We start from the raw sequence: 19,109 nt of genomic DNA, 5'->3' as shown, positions 1-19,109 counted from the left end.
CCTGGCCGGGAATCGAACCCGGGTCCTCCGCACGCTAGGCCGACGCTCTACCGCTGAGCCAACCGGCCAGGGCCCCTGGAATATTCTTAAAATAGCTATTGGAAATAGGCATTTAAAATTTTGTACATGATTCTTGAAATTTGCAGAGTCTCCGGCTGTTACCCGAATTAGACCCTGACACGTGTCAGACCACAGTTCTTGTAGAAAACTTAAAATATGCCTGTTTTTCCAGAAGTCTTTGACCACTACTAGTTTTGGAAGTTTGAGAGCTCTGAAAATGGAGACCTGGAATAATAATACAGTATATGTACCAGGGAGGTTACAGCTAGTAATTCTAAGGGCTTCATGGATCCCACCCATCTCTTTATCCCCAGAGCTCAGAGTGTAGACCCACCCCCTGACTACACAACAGAAAAGGAGCTGTCATCTTCAGCTGGGAGTGAGGATGCTCAGAGCCCTGATGTCCTTTCAGGTGCCCTGAGCAGTGGTGCAGACGGGCAGAACACTTCCCTTTGGAGGACAGGTTGCTCAGGGTCCGCCGCTGGGAACCACTGCCATAGATTGGGGACATGGGTGGTGTAGGACAGGGACTAATATTAGTCAAGACAACTAACTTGTGGGTGAGGTTTTGGGGGTTTTCAGTTCATTTTTCTTTTTGCTTTTTTTTTGTTCAAGATTGAATAAAATAAGGGTAAAATAATAGTTTATAACTTCACTATTAAATATTCTTAAATGTATTAGGATACTCTGAACATCTTCAGAATACTCTGTGAAAACGTACAATCATAGACAATATAGTGCGTGCCTAGGTTGTCGAAATACTTTTGGAGGGTCCCCAAATAAACCTTACTTATTATGTAATTTAAGTTAAGTGAGCCATCCGATTTCCCTGTGTGTCCAATTATGTGGCATCAACTTAGCTCATTAGTTAATTCCTCTGCGACCATGTGTTGCTTATACGTTTGATATATTCTCAAGAGAGGGTTTTATTAATGCACTGAGTTGACTGAAAATGTAGAGAGGCTCATTGAATTCTGTTGCAGATAGTGGCTTTTTTAGGAAAGATGGTTTCCTGGGACTCTCGGTCTGTTTTAACTCCTCCACTGCCATTGACTCACTCCTCTTGAGCCCCACCCCTTCATTGCAATATGTGAAGGAAGACCCCAGTGCAGCCTCTCCATGGGACTGTAGGGATGGACTCAGAAACAGCCTGTGACACTGGTCTGTTAAAGCCGTTCTGTGTTATATTCTATTCTGTCGAACACTCATTTACGTAGCATTAGGAACAGAAACAACCAGTAAACTTGTTTCTCCCCACCCCATCATTCCTCTAGGTCAATAGTGGGGCGCAGATTCTTTTTTATCATTGGAACTTTATACCTGTATCGCTGTATCACCATGTACGTCACCACTCTGCCGGTGCCCGGGATGCACTTCCAGTGTGCTCCAAAGGTAAGCGCCTCTGGTGACCGTTCAGAGGAGACAAGAAAACAGTTATTGAACATCTCTCTGTTACACACTCTTCAATACACTTCCACGTGTCAACTGAAATCTAGCATATTTTCTGGTTTTCTTTAGATTTGGGGGAAAGAAATTAAAATGTATTCATACAATGTATGTCTTTGTGCATATAGTTCTCATTTTGTGCTCACTGGAAGCTGTCCTGGGGACTTGGACTCTGCTGTTCTACCTTCCCTGTTAGTCACTCACACATTCATTCTACAAGCATTATGCAGTAACAGCAATGACTAAACAAGTTCCTCTCCTAGAGCTTGTGTTCTGTGGAGGGATGACAACTGATAAAGAAATGTACAACGTGTCACATGGTGATAAGCCAGGTGGCTATCAGATGAACAAGAATGTTGAGTAAGAGTGAAAGGGACTGTGGGGGTAGGTACTGTCTTACAGAGAGGTCAGAAAGGCTTCTTGAATAAGAAAACATTTGGGAAGAAATCAAGATGAGGGAGTGAGCCACGTGAACAGGCTGAGAGCTCCAGGCCAAGGAGATAGCTTGGTCACGGTGCGTTCAAGAGAGCAGGGAGGCCCGGGTTTCTGGTAGAATTATGTAGCTCAAGGTGGTACAGTCAGAGCTCCCATAGGGCTTTGCGGCCATTATAGGAACTTGAACTTGATGGTGAGTGAGTGAGTGAGGAAGAAGTGAGAAGTTCAGTTTGGGACACATTTTGAAGGTAAGGCCAACAGGATATCCTAATAAGTTGGATATGGGTTTAAGAGAAGGAAGTCAATCAAGTAAGACCCCAGAGTTTTTAGCAATTGGAAACATAGAGTGGCCTTTCCCTGACACAGTGTGAAGATAGATACTGAAACTGTCTTAAGCAGGATTTACAGCTTCTCCAGGGAGAGTCATTTCTCGAGAGAGCTGTTAATCATCTGGGACCCCGGTGTACCCTGGTTTATAAAAAAGGAAACTTACAAATCCTGTGCTTTCTGGACAAAGGAATGAAGTCTAACATCATATTTCACTGAACACTAAGCAGATGTCCAAGGTGGAGGGAAAAATAGCGTTGGTCTGAAGAAGTCAACAGTCTCCCTCACCAAATATAGGTATGGTTTGGAGAAGCTGTAATTTTCCAAAGCCATCAAAGCAGAAAGTGTCTGTAATTAAAACAGTGTACATATTGAATTAAACACTGGCTGATTTTTGGTAAAGCTAAATTAAGGCATGGGAGAAGTTCAGAAACACAATAAACACTTCTACAGGGTTATTGCAATGTGTTAAATGGAATAATGGCCACAGGAAAAAAAGGCAAGCCCATCCTAGTAATGGATGAGGTTTGCAGGGATGAACTGCTATGATTACAGAAAGAAAGTATCCTCCATAGAGCTGCAATTTTCGGAAGCCACAGTAGTAAACATACCCTGGGTAACCTAGCTACAAATACAGTGGAAGCTCCCGTCGCATCCTTACTAATCAGTTCCCATGTTCAGTCGTCAGGCCCTCTTCCTGAATGTAAGAAGGCTGTAGGTACCTGACCTGTGATTCAGTGTAACAAACACAATCACTCTGCTCAATAGAAGTGATGTGGTATTATAGAACAGGAGACTGAATTGCATTCTAAATGCAGTTCAGCTGCTGGCTTTGTGTGCTTCTTGGACTTTGTGGTTACAGACTATTAGATAATCTGCCTGTCTCCTTGGTTGCTCAGGCTTTGTAGAATGCCCTTCGTCACTACCAGCAGTGACAGAACTGTGTATATTGAAACCAGTAGCTTGGGAAGATGTCAGATCTATTCACTGATGTCTGACATAACTTGCTACTCACTGGACGTGATCACCATGGGGACAATCACAGTGACAGATCCCTTAGTGAAGTCCTTAACTTGCACTCTTCCAGCTAGCTGCCTTCCCCTTATCTGTCCTCTGGTTTCCCTTAAGTCGTCTGCTTCAACCCACCAACCTAAGCTTTTGTTTGCAGTCACAAAAATCTGTGCTCTGAAAAGTGTGTTTAAATAAATTGCACTTGAGATTTTATGTCATTTTTCCACATACAAGAACGTTGGGCTGACATAGATGCATAGTCCCTTCTCTGAGAAAGGTTTCCTGTCACCCTGGCCATAAATGTTCAACGGACTTCTCTTCATTGAAGGGACAGTGGGGATGGTAAGGTTTCTGGTTTGGCAGTAGACAAGTTGAGCTCTCTTGTACATTTTTTTTTTTTTTAAGAAACTGGTATCTGGTGGCCACAGTGTGCAGAACCCTTAGGAACAATGAGCCCTATCTTTTTGGCTGTTAGGATGATGCTTTTCCTCTTAGCTTCCTACATCTTCAATTCTGTGTCCAATCATTGGATAGAATGGTGTCTGAAAAACGAGGAAATGAATAGGAACTAGGGTCTAAAGTGGTGTGTGATTGGGGCCCCAGTGAACTAGAATAGAACTCTACCCTCCCCCCATTTGCTAGTAATTTATACATTCTCTCTCCTTTCTTATACGGAGCATGATCTGATATCTCGGGAGCAGTGGCAAGATTGAGGACTGAGAACACACAGAGCAAGGAGAAAGCACGCCCCCTGTCTGTAGAGGTGTGCTGGGTCAGGTGCACGCAGGGAGTTCCGCTCACCAGCACTGCTGGAGGGAGGGGAGAAGAGAAAACTCGGGCTCATTTTAGCTCCTCATTTGTTTATGCCTTTGGATCCCTCTAACCACAAGTAAAGGGACGGATGGCTTTCAGTGTTTCTACCCTTAGAAAATTGAAGTGTTGCGTTAGGATGAGTGGATTAAAAATTACTATGGTTTTGAAATTAAAAAATAGCGTGTCCTTTTAAACTGGGAACACAGTGGCTGGGCAGAGTGTATGCATCTTTTTATTTGATTGCAGTGTTGACAGCTATTTGTGCCAACTGCCTGACAGACTCCTGCAGGGTCTGATTCATCTGATAGAGCACATGGCTGGAGTCCATCCTCCACATCAAGGCATGGCACATTATTTCACGTGGTTTGCAGGATATCTTTCCTGAGCTGCACTTGAAATGAATCTTGTAACTCTGTCAACAGCCCTTACCGTCCTCAGGAATGGACCCATTACCGCCTCTTGAGCCTGTCTCTTCAAGGCAGGATCAGCTGTTACTTGGCATGTTTGCTGTGAGGACTGTCAACTCTTGATAAAAACACACAAGTTCTCTTGGTTTTTGTCATCTGGGTTTGCCCTAAGCAAACTATTTATGTATTTATTTATGTATTTATTTTTGAGAGAAAGAGGAAGGGAGAGAAGGCTTAAGAGAGAGAGAGAGAGAGAAAGCATCAATTCATCGTTTCACTTTGCTGTGCACCCGTTGATTGCTTCTCACATTTGCTATGACCGGGGCTTGAACCAGCTACCTCAGGTTGAGCTGGCACCTTTGGGGTTGAGCCCTGACTGGGGCTCAAATACATGACCTTGGGGTCAGGCCAGCACCCTCAGGAAATGAGGCAGTGCCCTCAGGACATGAGCTGGTGCCCGCAATGATCTGAGACCCAATCAGCAACCTCAGTGCTCCAGACAACAGCCAGGGCTGCCCTGAGCCAACTTTTGAAAAGAGGTTGTTTCTTCAAAACCTTCCGTTTCTCACCCTGCCCTGTAACCCTGGTTCGCGTCATTTTCTGTTGGAGAGCCTGTTCTCAGCTGCTGACCGATCACAGTGTGTTTGCTTTTCCACAAGGGTCTCCTGAAGATTGGAGGGCTTTCCAGATTCATAATGTGTATTATCAGGAAAGTTTCAGGTGCCTCACTGTGGATATTTTAGGAAAGGACTCCTTCCCAAATTCCTCATTGTACTGGACAGGATGGATCTCCATGTGCTTTGGAGGCTACCTTAATTTCTCCACCCCAAGACTCTTCCCAGCCATCAAGAACACACCTACTCCCCTTTGCCACCATACATCCACCTGGACACACAGTACCTGTCTTTAAACAGTCTAACCACCACCATGGCTGAACTGGCCCTGCAGCAGGGCCCAGATGCCTGGAAGGGTCAGCGTGAGTATAAAAGGCAGCATGCCATACAGCTACCCCCAGGGTCCCGATGAATAGCCATTAGTGGTCTTTCTATGCTTCTCTTCTCATGTGTTCTGTTACTCATCGTATTTCTGAGGATCATTCTTTAATTTTCTAAGCATAGTCAGTTATTCCAGATAGACTGTGCCTCCTCCACATGGCCTCCCAACATGTCAGTATTCCGGTTTTCCTTGCCTACCATATTGACCAACTCAGTCCACTACTCCTTCCTGTAGGCTTAAGTTTTAATACAATATACATTTTTGACTATTGCCTCAAACTTCTGCCGGCCCATCACTGTTTCCCATGTCGTCATGGTGGCTTCTGGAGCCTTGTCTCAGGGAGCTCTTTCCTGGTTATTTCTTTGGTGGATGTTTTTTCCTGATTGGAGCTACTCATTTCTGAAGCTGCCAGTACGTTGCCAATCCATTCTTTCTGAACTTATTTAATGTGTTGCAGCTTCCCTTTTTAACTGTAAGTGTTTGATCAACTGTTAATACAGCTAGACACACACTTCAGGCGGCCCACTTAACACAGGGTCTGAACACACTGTATACTGTCAGTAATGTGGTGTGCAGCAGAATCAAATATTAACCATCTGAAACCCTGACTGCCCCTGCAAGGGGGAAAGGACGGAGCTTTGATCTTCCTTTTTAGCACATAGCTGTGGTGAGGTCATTTGTTATTAATATTTTTAAAAGCTTTGCCCAAGGACACAACATCACTAAAACATTATTAGCAACATATTGAATAATTTAAAACGTGTTGCTAAAACTGGCCAATATAATGAATAAAACCCAGTTTGAGGAACTTCCCCTTAGGATTCTTTTTGACTGTTTAAGTTAAAAAGAAAAAAGATCACTACCTGGTGACCTTTCTAAGTGTCACACGAATCGGGCTAAAACCTGCTTTTATCAACTTGTAAATCCTCTTCCTGCTCTCCTCCTGTCCCCTCAGCTTAACGGAGACTCTCAGGCGAAAGTGCAGCGGATCCTGCGCTTGATTTCCGGTGGAGGACTGTCCATCACTGGGTCACATATTCTGTGTGGAGACTTTCTCTTCAGCGGTCATACAGTTGTGTTGACACTTACTTATTTGTTCATCAAAGAATGTAAGTAATAACTTATTCCTACTTGATTGACTGTTCTAATGGGAGGGATCCCCAGGCCCTGAAACTGATGAAAGCCCTTATTCTATTGGAACTGATAGGAGAGAGAGAGAGAGAGAGAGAGAGAGAAAGTTTTCAGTCATTCCAACGAGTCATATGTGATTTAAACACTGAAGGCTTAAAATGTGGCCCTGGCTTCTAACATTTTGCATGCCTCCAAAATGTCTCCCTTAGTGCTTCTCAAGGTGTGAAAAGCCTTTTTAATATCGGAACCAAGAAGAACAAGTTTTGATTGCAAAGAGAACCAGCATCACCAAAGCCAAATATAACTGACTTTGCAGGGAAACGTCCCTTGTATATGAAACTTTCATTCCATCATGCCAAATGATTCTGTTACTGTTTTTCCCTTTTCCTTTTTAAAACCCTTCCCTGTCCCACCTTATTCTGATGTCATCATTTCTGACTGACTTGTATAGTTTTAGAGGCATCTTCATGGAACACTTTGCCTGTACCGGCCATTTTCTTCATCAGAAGCAGCCTGGGGGCAGAAAGAGGAGATACTGTTTCTATTTCTACACCGCGTCCCCATTGCACAGATCCTTGTGCATCTCCGCAACTTCAGTGGCTGGAATAATGTCCTGCTTGTTGTGGGCTGTGTTTGCTTTGGGTTGCTTAGCAGATCCCATTCTTATACCTTTCTGAGGTATCGTGCATTTAGGCCCGTGGTCTCAGAGTCTCTGTGAAATCATGATGCTTCCCCTCCATTTCTGCAAAGCTGGTCAGTGATAACCTTCATCTTTACTTCCAAGATCCCCCATGCCAGTGTTTTCCAGAGGTTTCTCAGCTCTCTGCACTTCCTAAGCATACGGTAAAGAAGGTCCTTGAGACCAGCAGAGGGCGGCCTTCCCTCTCTGCCCTCCTTCCTCTTCCCTCTTGTCCTGGTCTGTCACTGATCCCAACATGTTTGGCCTCATCTAATGGCAGTGTGGACATGAAGGTTTCTCTTCCAGTGGTGGAGAAGCGAACTCTTGCCCCATAGCTTACCTGGAGTAATAGGCTTAAGTTCTGCTTTATGGACAATATGACGAAGTGTTGGATGCTCTGTAGTAGATGAAGTCACATCTCTCTTTTTTCTTTGTGAGAATTCTGAATTGCTTTCTCTGTAAGTGCTACATAGGAACTTAGAGTAGGGAAAATAGGGTGTTAAGTGTGTGGCATTCACCACACTGACTTTAACATGAGGGAGGGCCTTCTGCACCTCTCCCCTTATTTCTATTCTCACTCTCTCTGGGAGGCCGTGGTGGGAGGAATTCACGTCTGTCCCTGTACCAGTATCAGAAGATAGTCTCTTCCTTACATTTTAGTTACTGCATTTCTAATACCTGGTTATTGGCTCTGAGGGGCAGGTGGACTGATGGGTTATATATGGCTCTGACTCGAGCTTTTGCCAAGAAAATTTCCATCTATCTGTATGTGAGATCAATCATTTTTCAGTCTAGAGGGGCATTTGAGTTAAAAGGATCTTCTCTAAGCTGAAGATCATAAAAAGCTTATAGCAGATGAGGATGAGGGTGGGGAGGAGGCACATGTTAAGAGTGAATCCACTGTGGGTTGAAAACCATAAAGTCATGGAGAGAAAACACTTCAGGGAACCTCGAGTTTTATAAAAGAACTGAAGACCACATGATATTAACAGTAATAGAGAGACATAGTACTTCCTCTGTCTCAGGCACCCTTCTAACATCTTGATGTAGATTAAATTTAATTCTACAAACTCCCCATGAGGGAAGCACGTTTTATCTCGTTTTTCTGCTTGATTTCTTTTTATTTACTGATTTGAGAGGGAGGATAGAGAAAAAAGGGGGAAGAGCAGGAAGCATCAACTCGTAGTACATCTTATAGTTGCCTCTCGTATGTGCCTTGACCCAGCAAGCCCAGGGTTTCAAACTGGCGACCTCAACATTCCAGGTCAATGATTTACCCATTGCGCCACCACACGCCAGGCAGGCTTTTCTCATTTTTTCAGAGGAAACTTAAGCGTAGAGAAAGTGAGTGACCTAACCATGGTCCCCAGTTAATAATTGGAGGATTATTCAAACTCAAGCAAGTTGACTCCAGAGATTATGCTATTAATTTCTCTGCTCTGTTTAGAATTTTTGGAAGTTCAGCGTCTAATTTTTATAGAATTAGTAAAGAATATCTGAGTATATTGCTCATTATTGTTCTTTCTTTTACCATAGAACAGTCAATAGCAGGACAACTTATGGATAATTTTTATACCTTAATGCAGGCTATGCAGTATGTAGAGACATTTCCGCCCAAGAGAGGATTTTCACTTGAGGTGTTTTTTATTTTTTAATTAATTTTTTCCAGGGACAGAAAGAGTCAGAGGGATAGATAGGGACAGACAGACAGGAATGGAGAGAGATGAGAAGCATCAATCATCAGTTTTTCGTTGGGACACCTTAGTTGTTCATTGATTGCTTTCTCATATGTGCCTTGACCGCGGGCCTTCAGCAGACCGAATAACCCCTTGGTCAAGCCAGCGACCTGGGGTCCAAGCTGGTGAGCTTTTGCTCAAACCAGATGAGCCCACGCTCAAGCTGGTGACCTCGGGGTCTCGAACCTGGGTCCTCCACATCCCAGTCCAACGCTCTATCTACTGCGCCACTGCCTGGTCAGGCGCTTGAGGTATTTTTTAAATTGTGCGAGCTTACATACAGCAAGGAAAGAATTGCAATCTGCCTTTTCCATTCTTTGATGAGGACTAAAATGGCAAATGTATGTTTAATACAGCTTGAGTTTAAAGACAGTTCTTTACATAGACAGGACATTCTGTATTCATGCTCATTTCCTATGCAGTTAGAAAACAGTCCCTTTCTAAATTACACCATCTGTTATTGTTCCAAGTAAGTAGTGGTTCCAGTGGTTCTTCAAACAGTCTGCTTCTTAGAATTAGATACACCATTTTCATATGTGTTTTGTTCTCCTGCCTTTTGGTCAGTTTGGACATTCTCCTTGTTTGCCCCATTGTCATGAGAAGATTTGAATTTAGTCATGTCGTCATGAGAGCAGAAGAAAACATGGGCCAGGACCATTTTGAGGTTAACAGCTTCACACAGTTGTACAGATACTATCACTGAGGCCTAGGCCTCTTACAAAATTAGCCTGAAGATACCAGCCTACCTCCTAGTACATATGTCTTACTGGTTGAGAAAACTTATTTAACCTTGCTCCCACGCAAAGTTCGTTGTCTGTATTATTCAATGACATCTAGGCTAGGATCCCACATGGACAGTGGAGTTATTAAAGTATTTTTATTATCAACTTTCAGTTTGATCCCTCTGGGTAACATGAGAGAGCACAGGGTAACCATCTTGCCATTTCTGTTTGCCATCACAGTAGTTTATATTAAATCTCTTCTTTGGGTGAGCCAGTGTTCCCTGTTAATAAGCAGTGGTCCCAGTGTGGTAGCATAACAGAGGATGCATTTACAGGGGAGAGCAGCACTCGAGTTCCCAGCTGCCCAACAACCTCACTTTCCATTCCGTGGGCAGTAAAATGCCCGTCAGGCCACCTCCTCGCTCCTTAACTACTTTGGCTTCGCTTCTTCTGGACAAACAGACACAAGATAGTTCTGGTTTACTCAGACACTTTCAACTTTTCAGGTAGATGCCAGATGACATAATGAGCAAAGGAAGCAGATGTGAGATTAGGGAGGAGAGCAGCGTGGTGCTAGAGAATGCATACTTAGTGAAAGCTCCAGATTTCTAAGTGTTAGGTTCCGAATGTTCAAAATTGAACAAATCAGAATAGTTATGGAACTGCATCTGGCCCCCAGGCTATAAGAGGAAGGCCTCTCCCAGCTTTGAAGTTCTAGAATCATACGAGTTACCTGCCAGGACTTGGTAGCAGGATGAACCAAATGAGGAATACTGAGCTGCACATTCAAAATTAGGAAGTCAGACTTTCAAATGCAAGTACTTGAGACCAAAAGAGCAACAGCTACTTTATCATAAAAATATTGTTCATTTGAATGTCCCTGATTTGGTGTTTCACCCGAAGTTCTGGAAATGGAGCCTTATGTCAACCATTCTTCCACACTTGAACATAAATATCACTGTAACTGTAATCACAAATAGGAAATAAATTTCAGCTTATTAGATTATTAACTTTGTGAGCTAATAAAGTTTTAAAATAGAAAAAAGGAAACAGTAAAAAGAGAAGTTAATGGACATGACCTTCAGCTCCATTTATGCGTGTTGTTAACACGTGTGGGAATGCAGTCGCGTGTCCAGTCGTGTTTAACCTGATGAGTGTGCTGGTTCTCTAGCTAATCAAGGTGATGAACTTCTCAGTGAATGGGGAAGAACCCTAAACTCTGCACAGGGAGTGTTTTATAGTTGCTATTGGTAGTTAACAGTATAAAACTGCTGAGAATCAAAATACTGCTAGCCACAATGGTGTTTTTCTGCTGTTGGAGAAATCGTTGTAAGTTTCTGTAAGACCCGTAATTATTACTTCTGCTTTCTCATCCCCCCACACTATTTTCACTGACAACTACCTTCTCCTCTGACCCCTACTATTTTTCTTCCAGTGGATCCCCAATGTGAGCCAGTCCAGCCAACCTAATAAGACAAAATTCTGTTCGTTTCCTTATCAGACAGCTTAGCAGGGAGTGGGGCCTAGAGTTTCCAGTGCTCCCAGCCTCCCCAGAGGGCGACTCTTACCCCTGCTGCCAGTGGCACCCCCTCTTTCTACCTAAGAAATCCTGGGCTCTTCACAGTGACCCATTTGGGGGCTGTTTGTTTCCTCCCATTGGTTGTTGACTTTAGATTATTCTAATTAAGGTCTCTAGGATAGACTAATCATCAAGCATCTCTGGGAATCTTACTAACTCTAGTTTTCTCTTGCCCAGATTCGCCTCGGCACTTCTGGTGGTATCACTTAGTCTGCTGGCTGCTGAGTGCGGCCGGCATCATCTGCATCCTTGTCGCCCACGAGCACTACACTGTTGACGTGATTGTTGCTTACTACATCACAACACGACTGTTTTGGTGGTACCATTCAATGGCCAATGAAAAGGTGAGAGCAGGGAAGTCATCCTTGTATAATTTATTTTCTTTAAATGCAGGGAAGCTGTAAAGCCAGTAGCCACGGCCACCATCACAGCCGCCTGGCCCATGCAGGTTTGAATTTGATTTGGACAGACAGTAATGGAACAACAAAGCCAAGAACTGGTGGGCCATCATCTTTATCCTAGCTTGCACCTGCGGGCAAGAAATAACACAGTGGGAAAACACTTCCCTTTCCAATCAGGGCTCCCAAAGCCACTGACTTATCTGAGTTTCCTAGAATCAAAGGTTTCTACCTCACCAGCCTTATTCACCTCTGTTCCCCATCTCCTTCTCCCTGCACAAACTCTGCACAAACTGGCTTCTCCTTCAGCACTCTGCCATCTTGGCTGCTTCTCCTCTCCTCCATGTGGCCTTTCTCTGCTCTCCTCTCTAGTTCTAATCTCAGGAACCGAGAGAGAGCAAGCTCCCGGTCTGCCCCATTTTATAGTGTAGAAATCAAAACCTTTAATCCAATATACAAAACAAGGAAGTCTCTGATACAAAGTCACTTAGGGTGGGAAAGACTGTCTTAAAATGAAGCCTTAGGCTATAATGACCCTGCCTGCTTACAGCCTGTCCCCCACACCCAATGCAAACTATAAGCGAGCAAACCTATGTATCATATTTACAAACTTATTTGACCAACAGAGGCCTTTTTATACAGTGGGGTTTTAGGTAGCTTAATGGGAATAACTGCTGTTGCTACCCAAGTGTGTGGTCAGGTCAGTCACTTTTTAAACTTACAGCATATCCATTGTTAATTTCTTAAAGAATGTCACAAATACAAATGGCATTTAAGGATAAAAATATATGACTATAGAGCATAATGTTTTACTAATTTGACTAATTTATATGAGAATTAAAGAAGTATATATGGTAAATTAAAGTTTAGGAACCTTCTCTGTAGAAGCATTTTGGTGCAGTTAGGTAGGACCCTCCTTGCCTTCAGAGAACTTAATTTTGAGAACAAGATGGCAACTATTTTTGAAAGGCAGGTAAAATAACTCCTGAATAACTGGATTTAATACATCTTTCAGTGATGCTGTGCTCTCTGGCTTTCCTTCCTATTCTTATTTCTTCTGAATCCTGTTTCCAGATGAACTTTGTTGTTTTTGTTGTTCATAGTAGCTGTATTTCAAATGAACTTTTTAAATTCTCCCACTGGTTCTGAAAGAACTAGCTCAAGTGCCACCTCTTCTGGGAAGCCTCCCTGAACTAGCTCAAGTGCCACCTCTTCTGGGAAGCCTCCCTGAACTAGCTCAAGTGCCACCTCTTCTGGGAAGCCTTCCCCTCCCTGAACTAGCTCAAGTGCCACCTCTTCTGGGGAGCCTCCCTGCTTCTAGCCTGGAACGATTCCTCCCCATGTCTTTGCGTTCCTGTCCTTGCTGTAATAGAGTTAGTCTTGGTGCCATGACACTTATCTTGGGGTAGTCTGTGTAATGCCGGTGGCCGAGGCCAAGCAGGTTCCCATTGGATTTGAGCAGACGGTAGAGAAACTGTGGAGCTGGAAAGGGTTGGGCCACTCCATTTAATAAATTCTCACAACGGCAGACAAGCACACAGGCAGGGGAATCCTCTTCTCAGGCAAACAAACAGCAAGAATGGCCCCTCACAGTGGCGGGCAGGTGATCTGCGCATCCACAATCCCCCATGTTTCTCGAGCGCAAACAGCCATAGCCTGATGTGTGGGCCATACACAGGGGGTGCTGCTCTGCACCCAGGCTCCAGCCAGGCAGCGTGCCTGCAGCGGCAGCCCCCCGAGCAAGCCTGACACCGCTGCCCACATTTTGCCATACTGTCTGATGTGTATAATGTTGGAGAATTTGTGAGAGACTGAAATGTGTCCTTCCCCAGGGATCTAAATCCAGTTCTCATTTAGTGGTGTATTAAAAAATGCCCTTTCTGTGGATTTATTTGTCTTTTAACTCTACTTCCTGTTTTGTAGTCTCCTATTTCCATCTTCCATTTAGTTATCTGCTGACAACACTGAACCAGAAATTTCCTCTTTCCCCTTAAATATGCTCAGCCTTGTGAGTGCTCTTTCCACTCTTCCATCTTCCTCCACCCGGAGGTCTGACCACTCACACTTCCTGAAAGTTGCTCCTCCTACATAACTGCCACATGCCTTTCCAGGTCCCCATTGTCACTGGAATTGCAGGCAGGTTTGCATAAGCCCCAGAGGGGACAGAACGAGGCACCTGTGGAGGGGCGGGACCAGGTCACTTCAGGGTTAGGGAAAAGCAAGACACTTCCTGCCTTGTGAGCTGGATTCTGCTGCTGTCCCTGCTAAGTTACAGTGGGTGACAGTTTACTTACGGGGGAAGAATTCAGAATGCAAATCATGAAAAATAGGTCTCACTGTATTTTCCCCCTACCTTTTACAGAACCTGAAGGTCTCTTCACAGACTAATTTCTTGTCTCGTGCATGGTGGTTCCCCATCTTTTATTTTTTTGAGAAAAACGTACAAGGCTCAATTCCTTGCTGCTTCTCCTGGCCACTCTCCTGGCCTCCTGGCTGCTTTAAGTCGTCATGCAAAAAGTATTCGCGGGTTCAGAAGACGGGTGAAGACAATGAGAAATCCACCTGAGGAGCGCAGAGAAGGCTGATGTCAGCTCTTACACCAAAAGCGGTATCGCTGTAACCAAAGGTATAGTTTTGTGTTTTTTATTTTTGGAGAACTGACTGGTAAATGAAGAAGTGGACCAAATTTTGTGTAAACGATTAGAAAGTTGAACAAAGTATTGCCCTGTGACTGGTTTTTTAATTCATCCTGAGAAAGTTCTAGTCTCCTGTGGCTCTTCACGCGTTGGTGACACGCCCCCCGCCGGGGATTTGACTACCGAGCTTGTTAAAGGAGTGCCAAAGAACACGCTGCGCCTTCCCTTCGTCTTTCTCCACCAAAGGGCTTTTCCAGAATTGTTTTTTTCCTCCAAGGTCAGAAGAATTTGTTCATGTTTTAAATAAACTATCTGGACAGACATAGCTAATGTATAAATAGAATAACCTAAGACTGGAGAGTGGATTTTAGCATTAGGTCTGTTAGTGGGCGGAAGACCCAGGGGTTGTGAGTCCACTCGGGGTGAATTTATTTCTACCCTGTCACGGGGGAAGGTCAGCGTGGGGACTGGGAACATGCACTGCTGCTACCACCGAATGCACTATGTATCACTTTTACTTTATTTTTTAAAACTGGTACTTTAATTTTAAAAATGAAAGAAACGTGATCTAAGTAAACGTGGAAGTATTTGACACACCCTGCAGATTTTACTTGTGTGTAAATATTTAATTTTAAGATTCCTATGACAGACAGACAGGAAACACGGGGCTGTTCCTGCTCACAGGGGTCCTTGTTTGCACACTTCCCTGCTGTCTGCCTGGCAAACTTGCACCTGTAGCCCCAGAGCAGGCTGGAAACATGCGAGCTGACGCTCCCGCCACCTAGGGAACAAGTCTGCGTTTCCCTCCCAGGTCTTGCCCTGTGTCAGATCTGTTTTAGAAGCTGCTAATTGGAACGGGGAAATACAATTGATCACATTTCACTGAAATCCATTTCTTTCTCGTTAGCCTGCTTTAAGGAAAAACCAAGATGGCGTCCAAAAGTTTAATGCATCCTTGCCTTTTTGCAAGAGACCCAACTTCTTATAAACCGAATGTGTGTAGGGAGGCGTAAGGATACAGCCTAGAACTGAGTCATTTTACTTTGACCCTGAGGTTCTACCACGGTGCTGCACTATAACCTGAATTGGAATTGGGGTGTTAGACGATTACAGCTAGTCAATAAAGGAGGCTCATAGTTTCTGAAGTTCTTTCAGGTGATACAAAAAAAAAAAAAAAAAGGACTTGATCAGATTTAATGCTGTCAGAGTTAGTGCATTGTTTAATACTGTTGGATCTTGTGGATGGTTCTTACTTTATTTCTTAAGACTTCTAGTAACCTTAGAAGAAGATTTAAGGTTACAGAATCATCAACACAGAAAGCAGAGAGGCCAACTGGGGTGGATTTTGATATTGAAGGTAACAATTTCCCTCTGCTTACAATGAAAAAAAAAACCCTAAACTTATCATTATGAAATAGCCTTGATTTGATATACAAAATTGACCTTTACCTTCCTTGAGAGAAGCACAACGCACACTTCAGTGTGTTCAGAAGCGTGGTCATCCTTTGCTGAAACTCAGTGTGTTTTCAGTAGAGCTCTTGCTCTGTGTAATAGAAGAATCACTAAGGAGAGGCAGTTGTATTCAAACCCAGGAAGAAAGATGCTCTAATCTGGTTATTTAAAACAAATGAAAAAGAAGCTTTCCCCATGTTTATTATTAAACCAATAAAAAGCATACCTATATCTTAGCTGATGTGTTCAGCCATAGTTTTACATAACTTTCACTTATTAACTATTGACACTTGTGATAGAACAAGGTATTCTGCTTGAAAGCACCGATTTTAGATTCCTGCTGTCTGATTGTGAGGAAAAACATCTAACACTGAAGCCTGGGTTTGGCTCTCCTAACACTGGAATTTTGAGCCTCTAATTTAAGTAAACAACCTGGTATACCTTACAGCCTTATCCACTACATTTTGGATAACCCACTTTTCTTCAAATCGAATTAGGAAATGTATTTCACCTTTTTCAGTGATGGTGCATTGATTGTTAGAGACCCTTGAAACAGTAAACCTTGCATTTTAGTCAAGTAATCTAGTTTTTGTTTTGGTTTTAAATAATGCCATCACCTTTTAAAGAACCTTAAAAACATCTCTGACCCCACGTGTGGACATTGCTGCTCCCATGTTCTTTAGAGTCTGTCATAGCTCTCTAATAGATGTGTGGAAGCATGTGATATCAAAATAAGGGCTAGGGGGAAATGTCAAAGTTTCAAATTCAGAAATAAAGGGAAATATAGTACAAGCTTATGTACATTTATTTAGAAAAGCAAACGAGGTTTAACCCAACATACTGCTTTGGAATATAAAACATAAATCACTAGACTTATTGTGGGAATCATTTTGCAGTATATAGAAATAGCAAATCGTCATGTGTACACCTGACACTAATATAATGTAATATGTTGATTATATCAATTAAAAAGTTTTTTTTTATCTTGCCTTTGAAACAATAAATTTTTGGAGTTTGTTTTCCTTGCTAATCAACATACAACAGCTTATTGATTATTCTTGGTTTTGTAAACTATTACTTCTGTTTGAAGATTTCTTATTCTAATTCGGTCCTCTGTTTTGTATCTACAACGTATTTCCTATAAATTGTACCAGTTTTTTTCCTAAATTCTTTGAAATGTGAATGAATTCCTCTCAGATTCTATTTTTTGAGCTCCTCCACTAGCTCTAAAAATATTCTTCCCCAATTTCACTGGAAGTGATTTCGAATTTTGAATTTACTGGCATCTTGGGAAACAAGTTCTGCTGTGGAAGGAAGGCGGTTCAGAGTGAGGGCGAGTCTCTATTCTGGTTTATGGATGATGACTTTGCATCAGGTTTTTTGCTGTATACCAGCGCCCCCTTGTGGAAATATGTTATATGACTTGGAACACAAAAGGCCTCTTTTTAAAGTGTATTTTCAAGATTTTAAAAGACATATTATTTTGCCAATAATCTGAAAGTATAGTGCAAAAGGAATTATTGTAAAGATATTTTAAGCCTTTCCCAAAGGGAAAATGTACTTCTATCACAGGGAGTTGCAATTCTAATCTTTTATCTATTTGGTCAAAGAAAATTTACAGACCATTTTTACCTCTCACCATCACAATCATTAATGTCTCCCTTTATAACTACCGATACTGTTTACTTTGAAACACCAAGTTGGCTGCATTTTTTTTACATGCTAGAACTCATGTAGTTTTTTTCATTGAAGTTCACATCTTGTTTCTTGAATATTTTGAACATTTCTTTTAAAATTCTTTTTTATTGTTATTTTTGTTTTGTACTGTAAAATTGATTAAAAATTTTAGCTGGTCTTAACACACTCCTGTAGTGTAAGGAAGTGTAAGAAGGAATTTCTTAATAAGTGAATTTGCTTATTTAAATCAAGCATATTAAAAGTAATATGCCATGTGTTGAAGGCTTTTCTTTTTGTATGTATAAAGATTCCTGGTATTTTTTTTATGTCATTGTGTTGTAATAATTTAACTCATTTGACTTGCTAAAAATATTTTGTCTATTAAGTGCTCTTGACTTCAATACCTAAACAGTGAAAATCATGTCAAAGGTACCCAAAGATAAGTTTTTATACAGATACACACCTTATAAATTGTTTATTTTATTATTCATTAATCTATGCTGTGTTCTAAATGAATCATTAATGAGAATAGTTCATTATTCTGGAATTATTTAAAATTGTCCTTTAAAAGAAAAAGAAACTATAAATATAAGCTAATCTCATTGCCAAGTTGAGATTCATTATTTAATTTACCTCCTATGCAATGATTAATGCTGCAAAATGTATGGTTATATTGCGGTATATTCACAAAAGAAATATGCGGTTTGAGAGGTAGCCAATTGCATTCTTTCAGAAATTTACTGTACTGTTTCAGCGTGTTAAGTGCCTTGTTGTAAAGTAAAATTTTAAGCCTAGAATGCATTATTTTCCTGACATATATTTTCATTATTATATATACTGTATGTTATTGTAATCGTTTTATTAAATACTTACGTTTTAATCAAAAGTGTAAATTTCGGAAGCTCTTTTCTTCTACCCACCTGTATACCTTAGTCATTGGTCTATCATATGGGATTTGAATTCAGGGTTTTTTTATAAAAAGAGGAAATCATCTTTGTTTAGAAGTATGTTTTCCATGCTTGTGCTTTTGTTTGTATAAAAACATTTCGGGAGGAATTTAGGGGTGTAACTATAGTTTGTGCTTCAAAATGTTTTACATTTACATTTTAAGTGCCTAATTGTTAGTTAAAATTAATTTATGTTTTTATTCTGAAGAAACTATGTGTACTTGGTTTCTAATTTCTTTGGCTTTGCTTAAAAAAAAAAAAGACTGTAGTTTTTATTTACCCAATAAACCACCGTGGCATCAACAGTCTTTTCAAAATCAATAGTACTGCTTTCAATTAAAAAAAAAATGTTTTCTTTAGAGATTAAAAAAATTTATTTAGTATTAAGTACTTATTAAAACCCCAAGTGGCTTGTTTCAGGCACTATTTTTAAAATAAGCTGATAATCTTCAATTATTGGAACTGTAAATAAACTGAGTATTATTTTTCCTGTTCTTGGACTTATGGTGAAAAAGTCATTCATAATAATATAAGGTCATTCATGGAGAAGAGAAAAGTTACCCAGTCCACAATTCTGATTCTCATTGTTCAAAGTGACAAAATCATGAATCCTTCAAGGACCACAGTCCTTTCTGTCAGTGCTGAAAGAAATGTCAT

At 41.6% G+C, this 19,109-nt stretch overlaps 1 protein-coding gene across 3 annotated transcripts in view; it reads left to right on the top strand.

The window, feature by feature from the left end:
* SGMS2 (sphingomyelin synthase 2) overlaps positions 1-18,391 on the top strand; it is a 91,513-nt gene extending 73,122 nt beyond the window's left edge. For all 3 annotated transcript variants that reach the window (XM_066232945.1, XM_066232944.1, XM_066232947.1), the window contains 4 exons: positions 1,335-1,452; positions 6,451-6,604; positions 11,520-11,686; positions 14,103-18,391. In XM_066232945.1, the coding sequence (XP_066089042.1) occupies positions 1,335-1,452; positions 6,451-6,604; positions 11,520-11,686; positions 14,103-14,306 (643 nt within the window). In that variant the 3' untranslated portion in view covers positions 14,307-18,391. The remainder of the gene's footprint in view (positions 1-1,334; positions 1,453-6,450; positions 6,605-11,519; positions 11,687-14,102) is intronic.
* The last annotated feature ends 718 nt before the right edge of the window (positions 18,392-19,109 follow it).

The sequence above is a fragment of the Saccopteryx bilineata genome, chromosome 5 (assembly GCF_036850765.1).
Source record: "Saccopteryx bilineata isolate mSacBil1 chromosome 5, mSacBil1_pri_phased_curated, whole genome shotgun sequence".
NCBI lineage: Eukaryota > Metazoa > Chordata > Mammalia > Chiroptera > Emballonuridae > Saccopteryx > Saccopteryx bilineata.
The sequence above is the reverse complement of the archived record's forward strand: the minus strand, read 5'-3'. Positions and strand labels throughout refer to the sequence as shown.